The sequence below is a fragment of the Tetrao urogallus genome (assembly GCF_951394365.1).
Source record: "Tetrao urogallus genome assembly, chromosome: 4".
Classification (NCBI taxonomy): Eukaryota; Metazoa; Chordata; class Aves; order Galliformes; family Phasianidae; genus Tetrao; species Tetrao urogallus.
In genome coordinates, this window is record NC_136817.1 from 60,847,041 (window position 1) to 60,869,841 (window position 22,801).

Below are 22,801 nucleotides of genomic sequence, written 5' to 3' on the forward strand. Positions count from 1 at the left end.
ATTTTCTGATTTATATTCCTTCCTTTATTCTGTTTTTTTTTCTTTTGTTACTTAATAGGATGAGTTATCAATCCTGGTGGGCTGTGAAATAACAATATATATTATAATGAAAAATAACTCCCACAGGAGATGGAAAGCTCTTGAACATGTGCATGTATAGTGAGATTGTTTTTAATGCATGTAATGATTTTTTTCCCTCCTCAGATTGCTGATAATGTTTATTGGATCACTGTAAGGAATTGCAAATAATGTCGAGTTCTGCAGCTGGAGGCAGTGTGTCTGTGCTCAGCTCTAAAGCCACCATGGAGGTGGGGATCCCTGCTCCTAGTCTAGAGGGAAAGCAAGACAGCAACCTTGAGAGGAAAGAAACAGAGCAGGGAAGGTGTGTGCCTGGCTGGATATGCGAGGCAACCAGTGCTAAAGTGAGCGCTGCCAGGGGCGGAGACAAGACAGACGCACTGCAAGAACAAATGGGTAAAACCTCCATCTTACCCTGTCTGGTTACTCTGCTCTTGACTTTTCTTTGCGTTTAAATTGATGGATTTTTATTTATTTTTTAAACATTTCTTGCTCTGAGCAAGCAGAAAGCTGTCATGTTTTTTCTGCTGAGCATCTACAGCTGTGAAATGCAACAAAACAAATTGCTGTATTTCTCCCATGCTGAACCAGGTGGTGTATTAAATGATCTACATTGAAACTCAATTTGGGCAGACAATATACAGAAACAGTTCAATAACTAGCCTTAAATTTGATTATTCTATGGCTTTTTTTCTAAAGCAAAAAAATGCTGTGCATATGTATTCTTAGTTTTTTTGTCTTTGTCCACATAACATCAACAAATGCTCTGAAAAGGAATATATTTTTGCACCCAACTATATTAGAAGCATTTTTTTTAAAGCAGAGCAGAAGAAAAATTTTTAGGATATACATACCAATTTCTTTATAAGCAATACTTTTGTCTATTCATAGCACTGAAGCTTAAGTGGTCACCACTTAGTATAGTGTAAATGAAGAGAAAAATGATGTCTGAATCTTGTTCTTTCTCAAACTGGATGTCAGTTTTTCTTTCCATCAGTTCTCTGTTATCTTGAAACTTCACATTAAAATGATAAAATCAAGATTTAATTACTTGGTATGAGAAAAATGATCGTAGTATCGTAGAATAGCTCAGGTTGGAAAATATCCTCAAGTCCAACCTCAACCTGATCTTCAGATACTTTTCATATCTTTAGGGAACTATACAGCAGGAAGTGGGGAAAAAAAAATTGTGCTAGTACTTTTCCAGTGTGTCAAATGACAGTGTGATTTGTTTTTATGTGGATTTTGAAAATGCACTAACTGTTCATTTATTTATCATAATAGATTATCCACAAAATGAAAAATGTATGAATGTCAGTTCCAGAACCCTACTTGGTCAAGCTGAGAATTTTCCAACTGGTAAGAAATCTTCCTTTATATCTTACAAGGCTTTCTCATTGCTTTTCTTGAAACAACTAAATAAACAGTGCTTGCAATTGTCTTTCTTCCAGCTTTGACATTTCATTGGCATCGATGAAGTAATGGAACTTTCATATAAAATTTGTTGGGAATTTCTCATAAAAAGAGAAAAGTAATTCAGTAACAGCTCTGCCATCCTCAAAGTAAAGATGATCTTTCCTATGTTCAGATAGAACTCCTTGTGTTCTAATTTGTCTGTTCCTTCTTGACCTGTTGCTGGACGCTACTGGAAAAAAAGCCTGGCCCCATTCTCTGGACTCATGCACTAATACATATTTATAAGCATTGATAAGATCCTCTCTCAGTCTTCTCCAGGCTTAACAGTCCCAGATCTCTTAGCCATTCCTCACATGGGAGATATTCCAGGCCCCTCATCATCTTTTTTGCCTTCCACTGAACTGTTTTTAGGAGATCCACGTCTGTCTTGAACTGGGGAACCCAGAACTAGAAGCAGTATTCTAAATGTGGCCTCACCAGGGCAGAACAGAGGGAGAGGATCTCAATCCTGAAGCTCTGGCCACATTCTTTTTATTCCTCCCCAGGATACCATTGGCCTTCTTGGTGGCAAAGGCACACTGCTGGCTCGTGGCCAACCTGTTGTCCACCAGAACACCCAGGACCTTTTCTGCAGAGCTCTTTTGCATCAAGTCAGACTCTAACCTGTACTAATTCACTTAGTTTTTCCTTTATCTTGGTTTGTACTGCTCAACAAGCTTAGCTGAGAAACAGCTTGGTTTATCTTCTGAAGTAGTAGGGGTGATCTGACACATCACATTAAATTAATGAACTTAAAATTAGCATTAAGAATTGTTGTAATATACAGTGACCTTTTTTTCCCCCTGTGATTCTAGTATGTAGTATGTTTGCCTGAAGTTAAAAAATATGCATAGGAAATTTGGAAATCTAGACGTGTTCTTGATGTCCACAGAGCTGTCTGTTTTTGATAAATTAACAATCTGCTTGACTTTTTTTTTTCCTCTTCTCTCTTCTCCATTCCCAAGTTTGACAGTTGTTTTACAAGTTTCCTACAGGCTTGCAGATCCTTTGTGTAGTTGATTCTAATACATAAGTATACTCTAATACAAAACTGAGAAAAATCTTATGCTTTGTGCTAGATCATTATTTCTACCGGATAATAAAAATGAAGAAAAAAAATGTCAGCCCATACAGCAGCCCAATTTTCTGTGTGTTTGCTTCTGAAGTTATAAAAACGTTTCTTAACATAGACTACTTGATTTTGGAGGGATTTTCTGGTTGTACAAATCTGATTCTTCATGACCAAACTTTAGCACTTTGGATATTCTTCTCCAGATATCTCCTTGAAGCTAACGATGGTGAGACGCAAGAATGGATGTCCTGATCCCAGACTGCAGAGGCAGCTCAGAGGACAGCTCCGTCTTCTGGAAAATGACAGCAGGGAAGTCACAGCAGTTTTCAGTGTAAGTGAATTGTTTTGGAATTGGCAGGTATTTTCATTCAGAGAACACAGCTCTGTGCTGCTGAACTCATCTGTTTGATGCTTGGGTTCAGTTTCCATCTCATTGATGTATGCTTGAATCTGAATGATCAGAATTTCCTTTTGCTTCCCCAAATCATCATTAGAAATATCAAATCACTGAAAGAGGTGGTAGCATTGAATTTATGCAAAATAAGCCCAGCTAAATAAGATATTTAAAGGTTTTAACCAATTTTATTTTCTTTGAGTTGCATCACAGGAAACTGTTTTTGTCTGCTTTATTGATCTGCCCTCATACTGGCTCTTCACTTCAGTTTCCAATTGCATACAGTCATTTGGTGCGTAATTTACCTGGAAAGAACACAGCTAAGCCCAAGAAGAAGTCTGAAGGAGAATAGTATAAATATTGGGCTCCAAATGCTAGAAAGCTATAGGTTGAAACTGCACTGAAGAGGGTTAGCCACTTTTTTATTACTGTCTTTGATTTCCTTTTATATAGAAGCCCTGTTGTGTAAAACCAATGAGGTTTGCTAGAAATACTGTTTAAAGTCTCCTTTTTCCTCCCAATGGAAATAGTAGGTTGATACAATTTGACCTTTGGTGTTCTTTTTCCCTGTCCTAGACTCCATCCCTAGGAAGCCCACCACTGAGATCTTAATTAGTTACGACTTTATGACTATCTCTGATGTATTTGTTTCTACATGATTTTCCATGAACCCTCTGTCACCAGCCTGCTGATTTTGTGGCTGTGAAAACAGTCTGTACTCCTGCTGCTCTGCTCCTGCTTTTGTTTAGGAGGAGATGGAGGAAAGGAGAGGGGTAGGAAGGGGAAGGAAAGAGCATACACATAGACTAGAGTTGTGGCCATATTAGAAATAGACTTGGGAAAAGGACTTTAAAGGAAGCAAGATTTATAATGATGTTTCCTTAGAATGTTGTTTTGATATTCAGCAGTGCGTGAAGCCCTTGAGGCAGAGATATTTTAGTATGTGTTGGCAATTTATTAATAGATTTCAGGCTCTTGTTAATATTTAATCTGGTGAAGTATTCACAAGATCAAAGCAGTGATGAGACATGCCTTTCAGAAGAGGCTTGAGGTGGACATTTATTTTCAAAAAGGAGTTACTATTTACATCCATTCATGTTGTGTGAATTACAAATATACAGATTAATCACAATTAATTTGGAGATCTTTAAAATATTTAACTAATAAAAAGTGGATCAAGCTTTGTGGTTTGTTTGTTGTTGTTTTTTTTTTTGTTTTGTTTTTGTTTTTTTTTGTAGATAACGAAGTGTTTGATAGAACTTTTTGTAGATTCCAAATTGGTTTCTATTTTTTTTTTTTTTAAATTCACTTTTTTTTTTTTTTTTTTTTTTTGTAGATAACGAAGTGTTTGATAGAACTTTTTGTAGATTCCAAATTGGTTTCTATTTTTTTTTTTTTTAAATTCACTTTTTTTTTTTTTTTTTTTTTTTTTTTTTTTTTTTAAGTGAATGCACTTCAATTTTGTGATGAGCCTCAATCAAAGATACAGCAGTGGAAAATGATACAGTAAAACGACACCAGTCAGCTGTGTGTCTGAATTCTGAGGTGCTGCTTCAGATACTTGAGTCAAATTTGGACAGTTCTATTTTTCTGAAAGATAACATCCAATTTCATGAGAGGCCCATTTTTAAGCAGCTAATGTGCGGTTAGTTTGTATATTAACAGTCTTTGTCTAGAACGTATGCTCACATATACAATTCTTGCACTTATTTGAATGTTGATATGTTGAGGTGAATGAGGTGAATGTTATGAGGTGAATGTTCTCACCTCATAAAATTCAACATTATAACAATCATCATCACTCATCTTAGTTAAATTCACAACTTAATGTCTCCCTCTTACAAAACTCTTACAAATGAGGAGGAAAGGATGTTAATGCATATTTTTAAAAGTAGCATTCAGATGCATTTCATTAGTCTTAACACGTGGAAAGAGTGAACTAGGGAATGACTGTCCCTTGTCTACGGTACCACAGGACCAATGCTACAAGTAGCAAGTTCAAAGACATAACAAATATAACAAAAGATGTGCGTGTTTTAATATGCATACAGAACTCTGAGGCGTTCTGCAGAAGGATGATGCAGATCTAAAATATTTAGGCTACGAAGCCTAAAAGTTAAGCTCAGATGACTTAGATGTTTTTAAATGTCAATAATAACAGCAACAACAACAAAGAATCCCTTCTGCTATTTACTGTTATTGCCCTTACTTTTGGCAAAAGCAATCCCTAAGCTGCAAATTGCTCTGGGCTAGGAGGGTATTCTTGGAAAGTAACACTGGATGCTTGCCTGGCTTTCATGCTCCATATAGAGAATATTGGCCACTGTACAGAAGCAGATCTGAACCAGAGAGGCTTTTAGTCTCAGTCAGTCCTACTTTCTCTCTAAATCAACCCCACTGGAATTGTTGGTATAACTGTTAAGAATAAATCAAATTCAAATTTGGTTGGCTGTATGTTTTATGTATGTGTGGAAGAACAGGTATCTTACATAGGCAAAATCCTGGATGACTTTTTTAAACCTTCTTAATACATTCTATGTAAATGTGTTAACTAGTGAGAAATTGTGCTCAACTCTGGTAAAACTATAATTAAAATGTTGCTTTTTGATATTTTTCTTTAGGAGCTCTCTGCTAGATTGCTCTCTATTCACAGTGATCAAGATCTAATAGTGGTAACATTTAAAACTTTTGAAGAAATATGGAAGTTTCGAACTTACTACTCATTGGGTAAAGCTATTTCCCCATACCAATGTGCTTTTTTATTCCTCTATACAGAATTTCTGTTTGACTGGGAACCTGCTGAAGAGTACTTTAAAATTCTTTGAAATATTAACTCCTAATATTGGTAAATAATGTGCTTGAACTTGGTACTGGTGCTAAGGCAGAGACATCCCCCACCTCAGAGAGACCCTGCCTTTGTCCCAGTGCCAGGTAACAAATGTCATCCTCCGAAATTCAGAATAGCACTTCAGTGACTGCTCACCCTTCCTATTCATTGTAACTTTAGACTCAAACTATTAGCTAATGTTTCAAATCCTTTAAATAATTTACCAACTACCACATGCTAATTATTACAACCATCCCATATTTTCCTGTAACTGTGATATAATTTTGAAAGCCTTGAGTCCTAATATAAGGAGATCTGGTTTCCAAGATCAAGCACTGTTGTGATTTATTTAACTCAACATCATCTCTGTCCTGAAGAAACTTCAGGAATCTGATACTGAGGCACAGTAGCTGCTTAAATTGGCACAGCTGATTTGGGCAACAGGTTTATGAGGGATTATATTTTGAAATTATTTTCGGTTACCTGTTCATACAAGATGCTAAGCACCTGTTGTTCAAAGCTTGCTAGTGATTACCTCTGTTTAACCCTAAATCTTTGAAATATGGCTGAACTGTGGGGAACTCCTGTAAGGATATGGTCTGTTACTTCAGCAATAGTAGGCACAAAGAATTTCTGTACTGTTCAGATGTAATGTGTGACAGCTAAGCACCCAAAGTAGCTGTAATGCATGAAACTCAAAGAATGAAATTATGCCATTATGTAGTAACAAGAGTTATGTATTATGGGTTAAGAAAAAGTAATGTCATATGGATGCATATCCCAGTCTCAGTCTTTCTGAAAGTTGTTTTCTTGTATAATATAGCAATATTGCAAGGACAACAAAGTCTTAAGTTTTTTTCCCCCTAGGTTTTGTAAATCACTGCATGGAAAACTTATTCCTAGATCAATCTTTCTGGCTGTATTCTCAAGAGGAGGAAGAAACAGGCATTGAAGTCTGTATAAATGAAAAATCATTAAATTTAATGTACAGAAGTCTGCTAGTACAAGAAGGTAAGGAAGACTCTTTGTGCAAAGGTTAATTTGAGAGAAGCATCTTTCTTTAAAATCCTACAAGCAAATCTTGACACTCACTTTGTTACTGAAGTTGAAATTTAAATCTTTTTAACGTATGTAATAGAAACACAGAGAGAAAGGAACAAACACAGAAGGAATTCAGTAGCATCAAAGGAGGATTAGTGAAAATCATGTACAACTGGTCCGTGAATTGGATGCCCAAAGGGTTAGATAGGGATGTGCATTTCAATTTACTTAATATTATGTTAGACCCTGTAGACATGAAAGAGATTACAGGTAGTTGCCAGGCTCATATGCTTTTCCTAAACAGCTCTGATCACAGATCTGATGCTACTGTAAGGCAGAATGCTGGGGTAGATAGGCTGTTAATCAACGTAATAGAAACAGTTCTTGTATCCTTTAGAAAATATAAATGCATAGATCCAGGTAATCTGCTGTAAAATATTGCAAAAAGAAGGTGGTAGAGGATTCTGTGCTTCATAGGATGTTATTGTACCTAAACAGAAACTAGACAGAAATGCATGAAAATCTCTCAAACAACTGGAAAGAAAATACCTGTGAAATCTCAGATTTTCAATCTTTAACTGAATGCTGTTCTTGAAGCAAGTTTTAAAGCTTGTATGAAACAAAAACATTACATAAGTGGCATCTGCTACTCTGCTTTCTTTTTAGGGGCATTTTTTGTTCTATGTCCTGACAATATGGTAAGAAAAATAATGGCTACAGACTGCAAAATAAACACTTACTTTGAGGCTGGGACTCTTACTGCTGGTGTAGCAGATGGATCTGTGGATGGTGACATGACTATGCTGTCTAATGTTTCTCTGGAGCCTTTGATCCCTTTTCATCAGTAGGTACCCGACTAAACTATTTTTTTTATATATATATATATATATATAAAACATATAGCACATATAACATACATACATATATATATATAAATGTTTCATATGTATGCCCCTACTCTGAGACAGAGGTGTCTCTAATGGCAGCTTGTTCTGGAACATCCCTTTTCCATTAACAAGGAGAACAAATGCTCTATTTTCTTCCATGCTAAGTAACTGAAATTAGTTTCAGATGCCTGTAGTGCAGCATTTAAAGAAGGTGGTTTCCATTCTATTAGGGTGGATACAGCCTTTTTTTTTTTTCCTTGCAAGTAAAAAAAACTACACCTTTGAACTACTATCACTCTAAGTTGTTATTACTCAAAATATAGCTGTATATGAAGTTTACAGTGTTGAAATTGAAAGATACTGATTGAGAGAGGTGAATCTTGTTGTTTTTAAATGGACTTAAAATATCACTGCTGCTGTTGCAACTTCTAGTTAAACATTTCATACACACTACACTTTCTACTTTCAGGTGGTTTCTTAAAGTATATTCTGATCCCATCGATGTTACATACAAAACTGAATCTAAATCCATCAGACAACTTGGTAAGATGTTCCAATAAAACATCAGCATTTCAGCATTTTAGAAAGTTAACTTACTCTATGCTTTCATTAGGCCACCCTCTCAAGTGTTCAGTATCTTTTTTCGTTGTATTAGGATGGGAAAACAGCTTTCAAATTGCATTGTAGTCAAATTAGTGAGGGCATAAATCTCTGCCTATGACAAAGGAGTTTTAAAACTATACGGCTAGACACATCTAATATGAGTTTAAACTCTGAAGGCTTCTCTCTTTTTTTTTTTTTTTTTTTTTTTGTCCTAAATATTGTGTAAAGCAGACATGCAAAGTAGAAAAGAGCGATTTGCCTCTGTAGATTTGAAAATAAACTTTAAAATTACATCAGTGAATATTCTTATTTTTGTGCCCTTTTCACATGTACTGCTTTATCTAATACTGCCAGAGAAATAAAACTCATGCAAGTGGGCTCAGGTTAGAGAGTAAATATGGGTGATTTTCTGCCATATATGTCTGTCTCAATACTGCATGGACTGGTATATAACTGCATTTTATCTAATACTGATTTTATAAGTTAGTTCAAATGCTAGTGCTTCCCTCAAGAAAAGGGACTTAAAGTAATTCCTACTGTCATTCATGATGGAATAGGTTATCATTTTGAAAAGATTTTAGACCTTGCCATCTAATGGCTGGGAAATAGCCATTGTGAGCTTTATATTGTGCTATTCACAATTTTAATTGCTCAAACAAAATTTATCATCTTCAGACACTTCAAATCTTGCTGTGCTGGATGTACAACTGAGAGATTCCAGGAAGGTCTTTTGCTAAATGCATTTCTCTGTGAAGTTGCTATTCTATTAAATGCATTGCTAAATTACTGTATCTACTGCAAATGTTATTTGTCTATCTCTTTATTACACAGCAACAGGATCCTGTCTAGCTGTGATGAATTATGATAGTGCTGTGCCTGAAGAGATTAATTTCCAGGAAGGGGACAAAATTGAGATCCTTGGCTATTTAATTGAATGCATGGAATGGTTTGTTGGAAGACATTTGTTTACTGGCCACGTAGGCTTTGTAAAGACAAGTCATGTTAAGCTGGATTTACCTGGAAATAAGTAAGTGACATAACTCAGAAAACAAAAGAGGCTTAGTGTATGATTAACAAATGTACAATTAGAAGAGTGGCATGGTTAGGATGGTTTTTACAGGTTTATAGTTGAAAAGATTATTGTGGTGGAAAGAGACAATCAAAAATGAAATGTTCACCCATGTCCTCGTTTCACAGTAGAAAACTCCAACAGGAGGAATCTCTAGAAAGAGATCCTTCCCCAGTGGCAGTCAGCCCTTAAATGGGGTCTAGGAGACCCCATCTGCATAAGTATGATTACCATTACCAATACTGAGCAGAACAGAACCTGCAAATCATGCATTAAATATCTCCAGCAAAATCAAAATTCAATGCCACAGTGAGTTACTCAAACCAAATCTGTTCTCTGATTTGCTCCTTTCTTTGTTAGAGCAGACCTGGATTTTCTTAAAGCAGAAGAGTTATCTTTCTTTCCAAAAGAAAAAAATGTTGAAGAAGTGATACATTTGTTGAAACAAACCTCTATAACAGATGTTTGTTCTGTGTATAGAATAGGTAAGTGTGAGTTTTGCTCATTTTCACTATACTAGTTATATGTGAAGTTTCTCCATCCACACTATAAGTAACTTTTTCTCTTTTAATGAAGTTCCAACCATTTAGCTACTCTGAAATATGTTGGCATTCTGTTTGATCACAGAGATGGCATTCAAATAATCTTTGCTACTTTCCTGTTGATGCATGACTTTCCTGCAGAGCATTTACAATCCTCTTTTGTCCATTTTCAAGTGAATCAAACAGCAGGGCTTCCAAATGCTGTTGAACTGATCTTCAAGCATTCAAATGTCAGAGTGGTGCATTAGACAAGACAGCACATTCAGCTAAATATTGTCTGTTTCATGTTTTTCTTAGGAAAGGTGGCATGATATTGACAGCTAATGCAAACATACACCTCTTCATGTTTTATTTAACTATCAAAGACATAGCAAAAGAAACAACATTTTTAGCTGCACCATCTCTCTAACCACTCATGCTTCACATAATGTAGTTGAGACAACTAAGACTTCCTCTTTACGGACTTAATGTAGGGCAATCTAACAGACCTGTCTCCCTGAGCTGATCACGAGCAGCACTTTCTTACTCTGCCACAGTTTGGTCTGTGGTCATGTGTACATTTGCCAAATATCTTACAGGTTTATCTTCATTAGTGCCATCTGAAGAGCCCATAGGTCCCAACATGAAAGGAGCCAGTGCTAAAGGTTTGACTCATGCACTAGCTGGATTTTGCGTGTCTGTGTGCATGCAGACAATAACCACATGCCACACCTCAGCTGCAGAGCACAATTCATGTCAGTGTGCAAAACAACTCTATTTCTTACCTTCCTCTTTCAAAAGAAAAACCTGGAAGAAAAACTTTAGATCTAGGTACTAAAACTGTCTTCTGAGCTTAATAGAGATTTGCTACATCTCGTCTCTTTCCTAATCCTTAAAACTGCCATCTTTACCACTTTTTTTCTTTTTTTTTTTTTTTCTTTTAAACTGTTCAGTTGGTCAGCATAACTTGATTTACTGAAAGCAAGAATGACCTGAGTAAATATCTCTATCAGTTAATGCGACATATTTATTTACAAGCCCTTCCTCAACTGGACATTCAGAGCATTAAGATACAATTACTATTGTAAATATCTGTGACATTTGGGCAGAAAACTCAGGAAAGCGTTTAGAGAAAAGAGATGCAGAAGTAAATAGTCAGCGAGAGGTGAGTCTGAAAATCTAGTAAAACGGCTTTCTAACAGCTTAAATAGACCTAGTTCTGTGAGCCTATGCGATTGTATAGATACCCTTCATGAACTTAGTATAACTTACATTGCATCCAGTGTATGCACGACACTGGATATAATCTCATAATGAAGTATGGAAACTGGAATATTTTGAGAAATATTTTCCACATAAAATAGTAATTCTGAAATGTTCTAGAGGTGTGCTATGCTAAACACTTAAATCTAGGTATATAGAACTATAAACAAAATTGGAAGATGCATTCCTTAAAATAACAGAATACTTAGGCACATTTAATCTAAATGTTGGAATGGTCACAAAGGCCTGTAATTGTTACCTATACAAATTACCAAAAACATGTTTTTTTCCTTCTGAGCGCTGATAAAAATATCAGCAATATTTAAGTATTTTTGTACCTGATTTTGGAGATGGAGGGATGACTGTATCTACATTGCCCCTTTGTAAATAGGCAGTATATGCATTCAGGTTTAGTGAAACAGTGATGCATCCTACATGTAGAACAATTTGACTTGAAGATTTAAATCTAATGCTGTATGCAGAAATCTCCCCAACGTGCTCTGCAATGTTAGTTGTGTGGCAATGATAAGCATACGGAAAGCAGTAAATTTTATGTAGGGGAGGGCAAGTCCTGTAGTATGTTATCCTTGGGTCAGATGTGGAAAATTCATCTTTTTTAAATTTACAGGACACATCCAATTTTTCCACCACAAGGAACTGAGAAGTCTTATTTTAGGATATTTAAGGCTGAAAAAGAACCAAGATACCATAACTTGCACAGCTTTTTTTCTTTCTTACAGACCAATTAGAAGAACAAGAATTTCAGAAAACGTGTGAATGTGGTAATAAATATGCATACCATTTCAATGTAGAATTAATGTTATTTCTAATTTTTTGCTATCTTTGCCAGCTTTTCTCTTTCTAATGTCTTTCCACATTCTTTCTTTTTCTCTCATTGCTTCTCTATCTTTTCACTAGGTTTCACTGTAAAGAAACTGTAACTTGTGTTACTGTAACTGTACTGTACTGTACTGTAAACTGTACTGTACATCTTACCACTGTAAGATGTTTTGGGCTTTTAGAAATATTAGATGCCTTTCTATCCAATTGACCTTGTCCTCCAGTTGTCAATTGTACAACTTGTTTTTACTGTTATGACCACCCTACACATTATTGTTTATGAGACACCTAGGAAGTGTATAGTTTAAATTCCAGCAGATCTTCAGTTTGCTAGAAAACACCCCATAAGTATGTTCCCCAAAGGAGATACTTTCAGAATGCAGAATTATTTCTAACTGGCATTTAGCTGCTAAGCTATTACTATCATTGCTTTATTCTAAATGCCAATTTTTGTATTTGATTCTGCTGAACAGTTCCAGAAACTGTTCTAAGGAAAGCTCTCTAAATCTGTACCTTCAATAAGTTACTGCTGGTGTTCAGCTGTTAGCTTTACACTATGATCACAACCTGATAACAATGGGGAAACTGAAAAATGTCTTTTTTTTTTTTTTTTTTTATTTGGACAATAACAGCAATAATACTACAGTAGAATTTAGATCAATTACCACATTGTAATTGCATGCAGAAAACCTGTACCAGCAAAGCAGCACCTGCTTCAGACTTCAACAGTACAATTGGCTCAATTTTTATCATCCTTGGCTAATCTGTCTTAGTTTCCTAGAAAAATTTAAGCATAATTTATTCATGTGCTCACACTTAAGGTTCCTTGAGACCTTAAATCCTTTCTACATTCATGCCCAGACCTTGAGTCATTTATACAGCCTCCAGTTCAGACCTTGGACATTTCCAGATTCTGCTGATCCTCCTGCTTATCACCTGGTCTGAATTGTAATTCTCTGACAGATTTCTCTCTCTTTCTCTCTCATAAATACACAGAGAAAACAGAAGATATGGGCCAAAAGTGTATATTTTAAGTATACGCTCAAACACAAAGTAGTTTGGATCAGTTTAATAAAATAGAAGAGATTTTAGTGATGGGGCATATTGATAAGCAGCCTGTTTACATGTGGCAGGTTCCTTTTATCCCCATTCCTCCATTTCCCATACTTGTTCCATCTTACCATACTTGTTCTGCCATACTTGTTGACACATCTTGATTTCTTTTTCTCTAGCTTTCATTTGTCTCCCTAACATACTGCTTTCCTAACAGCTAGTGTTTTCATAATGTCTTCTACTGATAGATAGTCCTGTTGGTCCAAGACCTTAGTGTGTGTATATACACATTAAATAGTGACCTGTAATTTATTTTTGAATTTCAGAAATTCTATGTCCATGTTCTAACATGGTGACCACCAGCAAGAAGAATGGCAAGATAGAAGAATTTGTGGAGAAGTTCAAGAAATTACAGGTCACACAGGCAGAAGGGCCAGCTACAGAAGGAAAGGATTCTGCCAGCTCTTCACATAAGGAAATCTTTCCTTCACCCGAAGGACCTTGCTTCTACATATATCAAGATAATGGTCAAGAATCTGATGTCTTTGAGTCATTGTTGCTCTTCTTAAATAGCAAAGAGTATGAGAGTGATTTCAAAAACCTGTATGATTTCTCTTATCCGTTCATTAATAGCATGTTTTATGGTTTTTCAGAGGAAGATGAACTACTCAGTTTTTTTAGCTTAGCAAGGGAATTAGCAAAGAAAGCAGGTATGTCATGGGCACTGGCAAGGCTCTGCTTTCTCTTAGGCAGGCTGAGTGTTAAAAAAGTGAAGTTTTCCCAAGCTCGGGTTTATTTTGAGGAAGCTCTTGGAGCAGTAGCTGGAGGATTTAGCGATTTGTACTTTATAATTGCTCTTTACACAAATCTAACAGTCATCTACTTGACACAGAAGAACAAAGAAAAATGTTCTCATGTTTTTGACAAGGCTACATCTCTTCTCATGGGAATTCCCAACCACATTTGCAGTGCTGACCTGGAGTCAGATATTCTAAAGCATGCTCTGAAGAGGACGATTTTAAGCCAGAACAAACATGCAGAGGCTAGGGCATGCTTTTTACTGGCAAAACACTACACTGCACGCAAACAACATGAAGAGGCACTTCCCTTCTTAGAAAGGCTGCAACTGTTGTCTAATGACTTGGGTTTACAGAACAACTTATCTAAAAACTGTTATTTCAAACTAGCAGAGTCCTACGATGAGAAGTGTTTGCCACACATTGTGTTAAGCTGCATAAAAGTCTCCTCTTCCCAGAACTCAAGTACTCTAATGGATTCCCTGAAAAGGATTGATTTGGTCATCAGAAATGCTCCCAAACTCTATGGCTTGAGAAAACTCAGACAAATACTTCCATCCCAAATTGCACCTTACCTCACACAAGCACTTTCCTTTGCGTTTACAAATGAGCATCAAGGACTATGCAGCACCATCTATCTTAGTTTAGCAAAACTGTACAGCCACCACAAACAGTATGAAAAAGCCATCGTTTACATGATGAAAGCCTTGGACTCCGATACTTCTGCTAAGCCAGAGGAAACTATTAACTACTTGGTTTCACTTGCTTGGTTATATGTTCTTTACAGGCAGTATGATGTGGCAGCAACCATTTTAAATGCTGTTGTGGACTCCTCGTGGAGCAATCCTCAACAGCTAGGTGTTGCTTATAACATGCTTGCTATTGCTTTGAAAAGAACAAACAACACCAAGAAAGCTGCTGAAAGCTGCTACAAAGCTCTGCGTCTTTCTGAAGAAGCCAATATGACTCATAACCAAGCTATCTCCCTGGCTAATTTTGGAGTACTCTGTCTACATGCAGCAGCCAGTAAGCTGGCAGAGCATTATTATATCAAAGCAGTGAAGCTATTTGCCAAACTTCCAAGTGTGGACTGTGGTCAAGAGTTTATTCAAACTCTCCTTCAATTGGGACGTTATTATGTTAGTAGAACTCAAAGAGAAAAAGGAAGGTTTTATTATGAATGGGCATTTTTAATTGCAATGGATATAAGTCATCTGGAAAGTAAGTGCTGGGGCTTTTGGGAGCAGTGTTTGTTATAGGGGTGTATTACATTTTTTTCCTTAAATGATGTTTTATTTTCTGTTGTTTGACAGCTATCAAAGTGATTGGAACATTTGTTCCATTCTATAATGGGGAAGACATAAATGCATGTTTATTTGCTCTTTTGCTGCTTCTTAGGTTTGTCAGAAATCATGAGATGGAGAAAATGTACGTGTTAAGAAACAACTAAATAATTTTAAAAAAGAAAAAAATAAATCCAGGCACTTCTATGTTCAGTAATACTGATAACAGCTATATCATTGGTAGTAGAAAAAGAACTACACTCAAGTTAAATATATGAAAATAAGGGTAATCTGAATTAATTTTGCATTAAATAGTTCTATTTAGAAGAACTATGCTATATTCATTTTTGCTACTGTGATTTAGGTTCCCTAAATATTAATGATGAATTATTTATTTTATTCTGGAGATAAAGTTACTTCTAGCTTTTGTTAATTTTGATGAGGTTGAGGAAGTTGCTGGTGGAATCTTTTTGTCATTGCTTCTATTTTTATTCATTGACTGTGCTAAAATTGTGAAACAATAGGAATGAATTATTTTAAAGGTAACTTGACTTTCATTTTAAAATAGAGATTCATAGTACTGTTGTGTGTCTGTTCCCCTAGGTCAACTTCAAGCAATTAAACTGCTGTGTCAGTTCTACAGTACAGTCGTTCCCAATGAGGCTCAGTGTGTCATCTACTATGAGTATCAACTATCTTTAGCTAGAAAGATGTCCAATAAAGTTCTGGAGGGGCAAATTTTGGAAACCATTAGTCAGCTCTATTTGTCTTTAGGAACAGAAAGGTAAGATATGCTGAATAACTTTGTTTTTATCCTGATTTGAACTTTTATATCACAGTAAAGGGTCTCAATCTTTGCAGTAGTAGTATATGACAAATATTTTTCACTTTGTTTTGCCAACATACTTCACTATAATGGAAGGCTCCTATGGTAGTGGAGAATTCTGGTCTGCTTTTTAATTTATTATATTTTTTAAAGTAACTATTATCTCTTAAAGGAACCAAGATATTAAGCAGAGATTATAGCACTACTTTAAAAGAGAAATTATTTTTAAAATGTAAGAAGATGACTGAAAAAGTTTATCTGCTATGCAACTTCAGATGACTGTAACATATCTAAGGTTACTGCTGGTGGATAACTCATTTGTGTTCACATGACAATTTTTCTATGGAAAACCGAATAGCATATTCCATGTCAGACATTAAGTTGTCTCTATGGGGGTCTTTCTCTTTGAGGAAAAAATTTTCAGAATTTCTGTAAACAGAAAGACTATTTACAGAACTACACAGCATCAGTCTACAGAAATTTCTACCCTGCTCTTGTTTATACGAATTTTTTCCTTATCATTACAGAAAAAAACAAGTTGCAGGGGTCTACAGTAACTAAGAGGTGCTGTAGAAATGCAGCAGTTTCTTTAAAAAAAAAAAAAAGTTTTTTTAAGATTGTGTCTTTTCTTGCTTTATCACACAAAATCATTTATCATTTTCTATTTCAAATGGAAAATTTTCAGGTATATTGAGGTATACCTAATTATGGATAAGGAAAATAATTATCACTTGTGGAGAGACAGAGTAGATGCTAATTTTAACCTTCAGTAGTTGAAGTTGAAACCTTTAATTTTTCAAATTGATATCCAAATTATTCTGCTTTATTGACCGCTGTTGAATTATATAGTTGGTCAAAAATAAATAAATAAATACTTCAGAAAGACTGAATACAAAGGAGTCAGTCAAGATTTCAAATTAGCTGAAATGTGTAGAACGTTTAAAATAGGTGGAAAAAATTACTGCTTTGTGTGCAACTAGTGCATGGAATTTACACATGCTAGGACTCTGGTTCTCAAAGACCACTGGTTCTGAGAACACTACTGAATAATAGCAGGCATTCAGTATGACATTAGATAGAGCCTGATTTGTTCCATCTGCTGTTCTGAGTTATGGATTACTATATGCTTCCATCTGCTTGAAAGCAACTTTGCTTTTTATGGTACATTTTAAAATGCTTGTCTTGTTTGTGGAGGAAAATGCATTGGGTCAAGGTAGTGGGAGTCTATCACAAGACGGATAGGGAAGGATTTAGTAAATAAATCTGGAGCTCAGCCAATCTGGCAGGTCTTTCCAACAAGAACTGTTAGCACTTCTAAGAATGCTATGACCTTACAACTAAAGAAAAGTGTACTCACCAATGGTCTTGTAATTTGGGTGCTTCACTACGCATCTCACCTCAAAATTTTGTGCAAGTGTGGATTAGTCTGAACCTTGCTCAAGCCATAGCCTAGGTGATACTTAGAAAATATGTATTTCAGACATTATTTCTTTCTGAGTCTTATAAGAAAAAGCAGAAACTATACAAGAGTTTAAGATGAGGATTCCCCTCCCCCCCCATTAACTGATAACGATCTAGAAGTAAATAGACCAAACAAAAGAAAGAAGCATTGAGGTGCTAATTGCTAACAGAACAGTTGAGAAATTGTGGTTGTGCACTGAATGGAGGAAATATTCCTTTACATGAACATAAAGCTTTTCTATTATGAAGACACACCTTCCTGATTCTGAAGAGTCACCCTGTGATGAATAGTTTTTCCCCCATTCCAGGGCTTACAGATCAGCTCTTGAATATACCAAAAGAAGCCTTGGAATATTTATAGATCTCCAGAAAAAAGAGAGAGAGGCATATGCTTGGCTACGGGCAGGAAAAATATATTATATTCTGAGGCAGAATGAGCTTGTGGATCTCTATATTCAGGTATGTTATCAACACAGTTATGCAAATGTCGTCGACATGCTGCAGGTAGCATGGTAAGACAGTGTGTAATTTTAACACTCCCAGAGATTTTACCAACTAACCTTCTGAACACAACACCATCATTTATGTACTAAGCTTAACAGCTGCTGAAAGTCTGAGTGTTATCCTGTGGTGTTCCATTTTAATCTGTTGCTTGACTCCATGAAGATTCTGAGTGGTGAACTTTACAGCCTGTTTCAATGCAAATTCTGTGTTCTGTGCAATTCTTCATTTTATTACATCCTTGTCTACCAGGTCTGCAACAGCACAGCAAGCATATCGTACATGCTTACTGTATGCTAATAGGTACAGATACTAATCACTGCCGTGTGCAGGCTAGTGGGCCACATCCCCAGGAAAACTGCTGCTACTTTTGTTGCTATTAGCAGGCTGTAAGATGGCCTGAAGTGGTGATCTGGCCCTTGTGACTGCTGATACAGAATCATCCAGTGTCTATCAGAGCCACGCTGCAGCGTACATGTGAGCCTTACAATTGTCTATATTGCTTCCAGCCAATCGTGTAGGTATTTGGTAAATTACTTCCTGCTTTTGTAAAGGAGTTAAAAATACTTGTCTGCTGTAAGGGAGAGTGCTGCCTTGTAGAACAGGGTGTGCGTAGAATTTGACCTTAATGAGATCTGAGTGTTGGCTGTTCGAGTGCTTGATGTTTGAGTGGTAACAAAAATATGATCATAAAATAAAAATAAACTGAGACCCACTGTTTAGATGTACAGCTTCCAAAAATACGGTACAACAGTTCTTAGGGTGCCTGAAGCCAAAATAATCTGAAAAGGATCACTGTCATTGAGCTGAAGTAAGGAGCTGGACTTACATTAATATAACACAATTCAAAAACCAGAAATCACAAAGCCAATGCAAGACTCATCATGCTTTGTGTGTAAGTCCCGTTTCCCATCAATATAATCAATATCAGTACTGGAGTGTCCTGGCAACACTCATTTGCTTTGGAGGAGATGCACACATGCTTCCTCTCCCAAAATCCTTCATGCTGATGAAGTATATACTTAGTTTAGAACAGCAGGATAATGGAGCTGTGTTTATTTAAAAAAATATATAAATATATATAAACTGTTCAATTAGCTATATCTAACTTGTAATGATAATTAATAATAATAATGATAATAATAATGGTAATAATGATAATGCGTCCAGTTCTGGGCTCCCCAGTACAAAAAAGACAGGGATCTCTTGGAAAGAGTCCAGCGGAGGGCCACAAAGATGGTGAAGGGCCTGGAGCATCTCTCCTATGAGGAAAGGCTGAGTGAACTGGGTCTGTTCAGCCTTGAGAAAAGACTGAGAGGGGACCTGATCCAGGTCTATAAGTATCTAAGGAGTGGGGGGCAGAATGGCAAGGCTGGACTCTTTTCAGTGGTGAGTGGAGACAGGACAAGGGGAAACGGCCGGAAACTGCAGCATAGGAAGTTCCGCACAAATGTGCGCAAGAACTTCTTTACAGTGAGGTGACGGAGCACTGGAACGGGCTGCCCAAGGAGGTGGTGGAGTCTCCTTCTGTGGAGATGTTTAAGACCTGCCTGGATGCCGACCTGTGCGACCTGCTGTAGGGAACCTGCTTTGGCAGGGGGGTTGGACTCGATGATCTCTGGAGGTCCCTTCCAACCCCTACAATTCTGTGATTCTGTGAATTTATTCCTATGAGAATCTTGATCTCAAATTTAATATTTTGCAATTATTGACAGCACTACTGGTGCTCTTGTGTAGTTTTTGTTTTGTTTGTTTTTGTGTGTATGCTGACCAAGCCAGCAGAAGACTATTGCCAGAGAAAGGGAGACCATACCCATGTACATGCCCTGGTTCCTATAGTACCTTTTCAACATCGAGCTCCTTAAAAAGAGGGTGTACCAAAAAAGACAAAACATGGTTTCAACAAGTATAGCTTTTCCTACATCTTAACAAGAAGAGAATCTTTAACTCTTTAAGATCATTTTTTTCAATTGCTCATATTTATATACACTCATTTATTTTAAACAAAGAAGTAACCAAAACTTTATTTTACCTAATTCCATTTTCAGGTTGCTCAAGATGTTGCTCTATGCACAGGAGATCCAAACTTAACAATGGAATTGTTTGAAGCTGCTGGAGACATATTTTTTAATGGTAAATGGGAAAAGGAGAAAGCAGTGCCTTTCTACAGGGTTTGTGCATTTTTTTTTTTTTTCCTCCACTGATAGTTACATGCTTTTCCCCTTTGTAACAGGTGTTCTGGAAATCCTGAACCTCTTAACAAACTTACTGAGACTTATCTTATGCCCTGGTGTTAATAGATTTCTTCAAACCCTTCTTTTGGGTTTAAGATGTAGAATATTCAAAAAGTAAAACAAAAGCAAAAGTTGCTTGACGTTCCATCAGTGGAAGTTTGTCAGTGCACATTTTGTGGTTCTGCAATACCTAAGCTGCTCTTATGCATTCCAGGACAGGGCTCTTCCCCTTGCTGTTGAGACTGGCAACAAAAACACTGAACTCAGATTATGCAATAAACTGGTGGAGTTGCTGGTGAATCTAAAGGTTTACGAGGAAAGTATGGAATATGCAAAAGCATCTCTTATGCTCAGTGTAAATTTAGGTAAGACCAATTTCAGTTACATCTGGATATTACAGTTATCTTCGATTTAAGGCAGGATTCTAAAAATGTTTTCTTCTAGAAATTCTGTCAGAGTTACTGCCAGGATTTCATAATAATGCTATCATTGATATTTTTGCCTCTTTTCAAAAATGAACAACTTATTGCTGCCCCTTCAAACTCCAATATCATACAGAAAATCTTTGGTACAGCACAGAATTAAGTCTGGGATTCCAAGTCCAAATTTAATATGCTTTCTGACAATCAAGTTGTACTACTCATGAATGGTGTGCCAAGAGGCTTTCAAGTGTTAATGTGCTCTTTTCAGATTTGTTAGTAATCTTGCTAGCAAGCATACCTAGGAAAAAGTAATTAAAAACAACATGGCTTGTTTCCAAAGCAATATTCTTTGAAGTTTTGAGAACTGTTCAACTGATTAAGAATGGTCTAATTCCTCTGTGACTGCACAGATGTGTCATTTTGATCAGTCTGATCATTGGTTTTTGTGACATAATTTCTGATAAAAAGTTTTTACTGAAAAGGACAAGGGAGTTTCTAATCCTATTATCTACTACATTTTCAAGATAATCTACATATATTTCTGTAAACATGCACAGTATGTATGTATCTATACATGAAAGGTATACATGTATATAGTTATTTTTTAAGAAAATCCCAGTGTTGGTGAAATGCAGCAGTTTGAAATACAGAAATTTTGTGGGATTTCTATTTAAAAGAAAGGATAGCTTTAGGGCATGCATCTATCGGGATCAATTAGTTATATTCAATAAAATACCATGTAGATATAAAACAAAACAAAAAAAACCTATAGACATTTCTTGGTTTGAGATAATTTGACTTCTTTGCCTCCTTGTTTTTATCCCAATTCTTGTCTCATTAGGAAATCAGCTAAATGAACGAATAGCTTACCATCGGCTGGCTGCCATCCATCATCATTTGGGTCACTGTGAACTAGCTGAACACTTTTATTTAAAGGCTTTGTCCCTCTGTTCCTCTCCTCTGGAGTTTGAGGAGGAAACTCTGTACTACGTCAAGGTGTACTTGAACTTAGGAGACATTATATTCTACGATCTTAAGGTAAGAAACACTAAAAACTGCTGTGGAAAATGGTTACACATAGTAATGTTTTTCATATCATTTTACTCAACCATTTTTATGCATTTAGAATCTAAATAATAATGTGAGAGAACTTACTGAAGTTCAGTTACTATATTTTTCTGGTGCATTAAAACTGAGCTTGGGTGTCCTCTTACACAGCTGTACTACAGGGAGTGCTATCTTTCTTTTACTTCAGGATCCCTTTGATGCTGCAGGCTATTATCAATTGGCTCTCGCTGCTGCCATGGACTTGGGCAATAAGAAAGCTCAACTGAAGATTTACACAAGACTTGCAATAATCTACCACAACTTCCTTGTGGATCGGGAAATGTCTCTCTTCTTCTATCAAAAGGCAAGAACCTTTGCAACAGAGCTGAATGTTAGAAGAATAAATCTAGCTCCTGATCAGCGTTATAAGAGTTTATAAGCATCTTTGAAAACTGTAATCTTAGTACAGAAGTAACTGCAGAAACCCTGCACTCGCTGGCGCATGCAGAATGCATTGTTTCATACAGCACATGCTGTGAGTGAGATCTTAGCATCCCAGGGGAAATTATCTGTTTTTGTGATAGTGGACTGCATTTCATTGTCTCTAAGATATACAGTCTTGTTATTTGAGATTAAACTAAAAAAAAAAGAAAAAAGAAAAAAGAAAAAAAAGTCTTTATTCTTTTTCACTGTTAGTAAAGAAAAACCTTTGTCTAGTTACATATTGGAAAATGATAAATACATATATGAATGAAAAGTATTTAATAAAGCATTGTAGAGAAACATTCAGCACTGACTTTCTTTGTATGACCTTGTTCATATATGACCTCACTATAGAATAATGTTGTGTTAATACTTCTACGTCATCAAGTAAATTAGATATTTCAAAATTGGTTTGATCAATTTCCTCAGCCTAGCCATCATCCGTCATTTGTCAACAAACTCATCTACTGAAGAATGTAATTATCCCAGAATTCTTGAAAATACTAATTACTGTCCAGAAATGAAGTCTCTAGCAATATATATATTTAAGTTGTAATTCTGTTCATTTCAGCAGATGTGTGACGGCTCTCTTTCTCTTTTCGAAGACATTTTTAATTGACCTTTTTCAGAGCTATCAGCATTGT

General features: G+C 36.2%; 1 protein-coding gene across 1 annotated transcript; it reads left to right on the plus strand.

Moving 5' to 3' along the window:
- Positions 1–248: 248 nt before the first annotated feature.
- SH3TC1 (SH3 domain and tetratricopeptide repeats 1) lies at positions 249–22,113 on the plus strand (the record flags this gene model as incomplete). Its single annotated transcript, XM_079534732.1, has 17 exons — positions 249–474; positions 1,363–1,437; positions 2,809–2,936; positions 5,621–5,726; positions 6,694–6,837; positions 7,534–7,711; positions 8,224–8,297; positions 9,189–9,384; positions 9,787–9,911; positions 11,951–11,992; positions 13,430–15,121; positions 15,787–15,967; positions 17,779–17,929; positions 20,020–20,142; positions 20,420–20,570; positions 21,469–21,665; positions 21,883–22,113. 17 exons carry the CDS (start codon positions 249–251, stop codon positions 22,111–22,113), a joined length of 4,020 nt encoding a protein of 1,339 aa, XP_079390858.1.
- Positions 22,114–22,801: the final 688 nt, after the last annotated feature.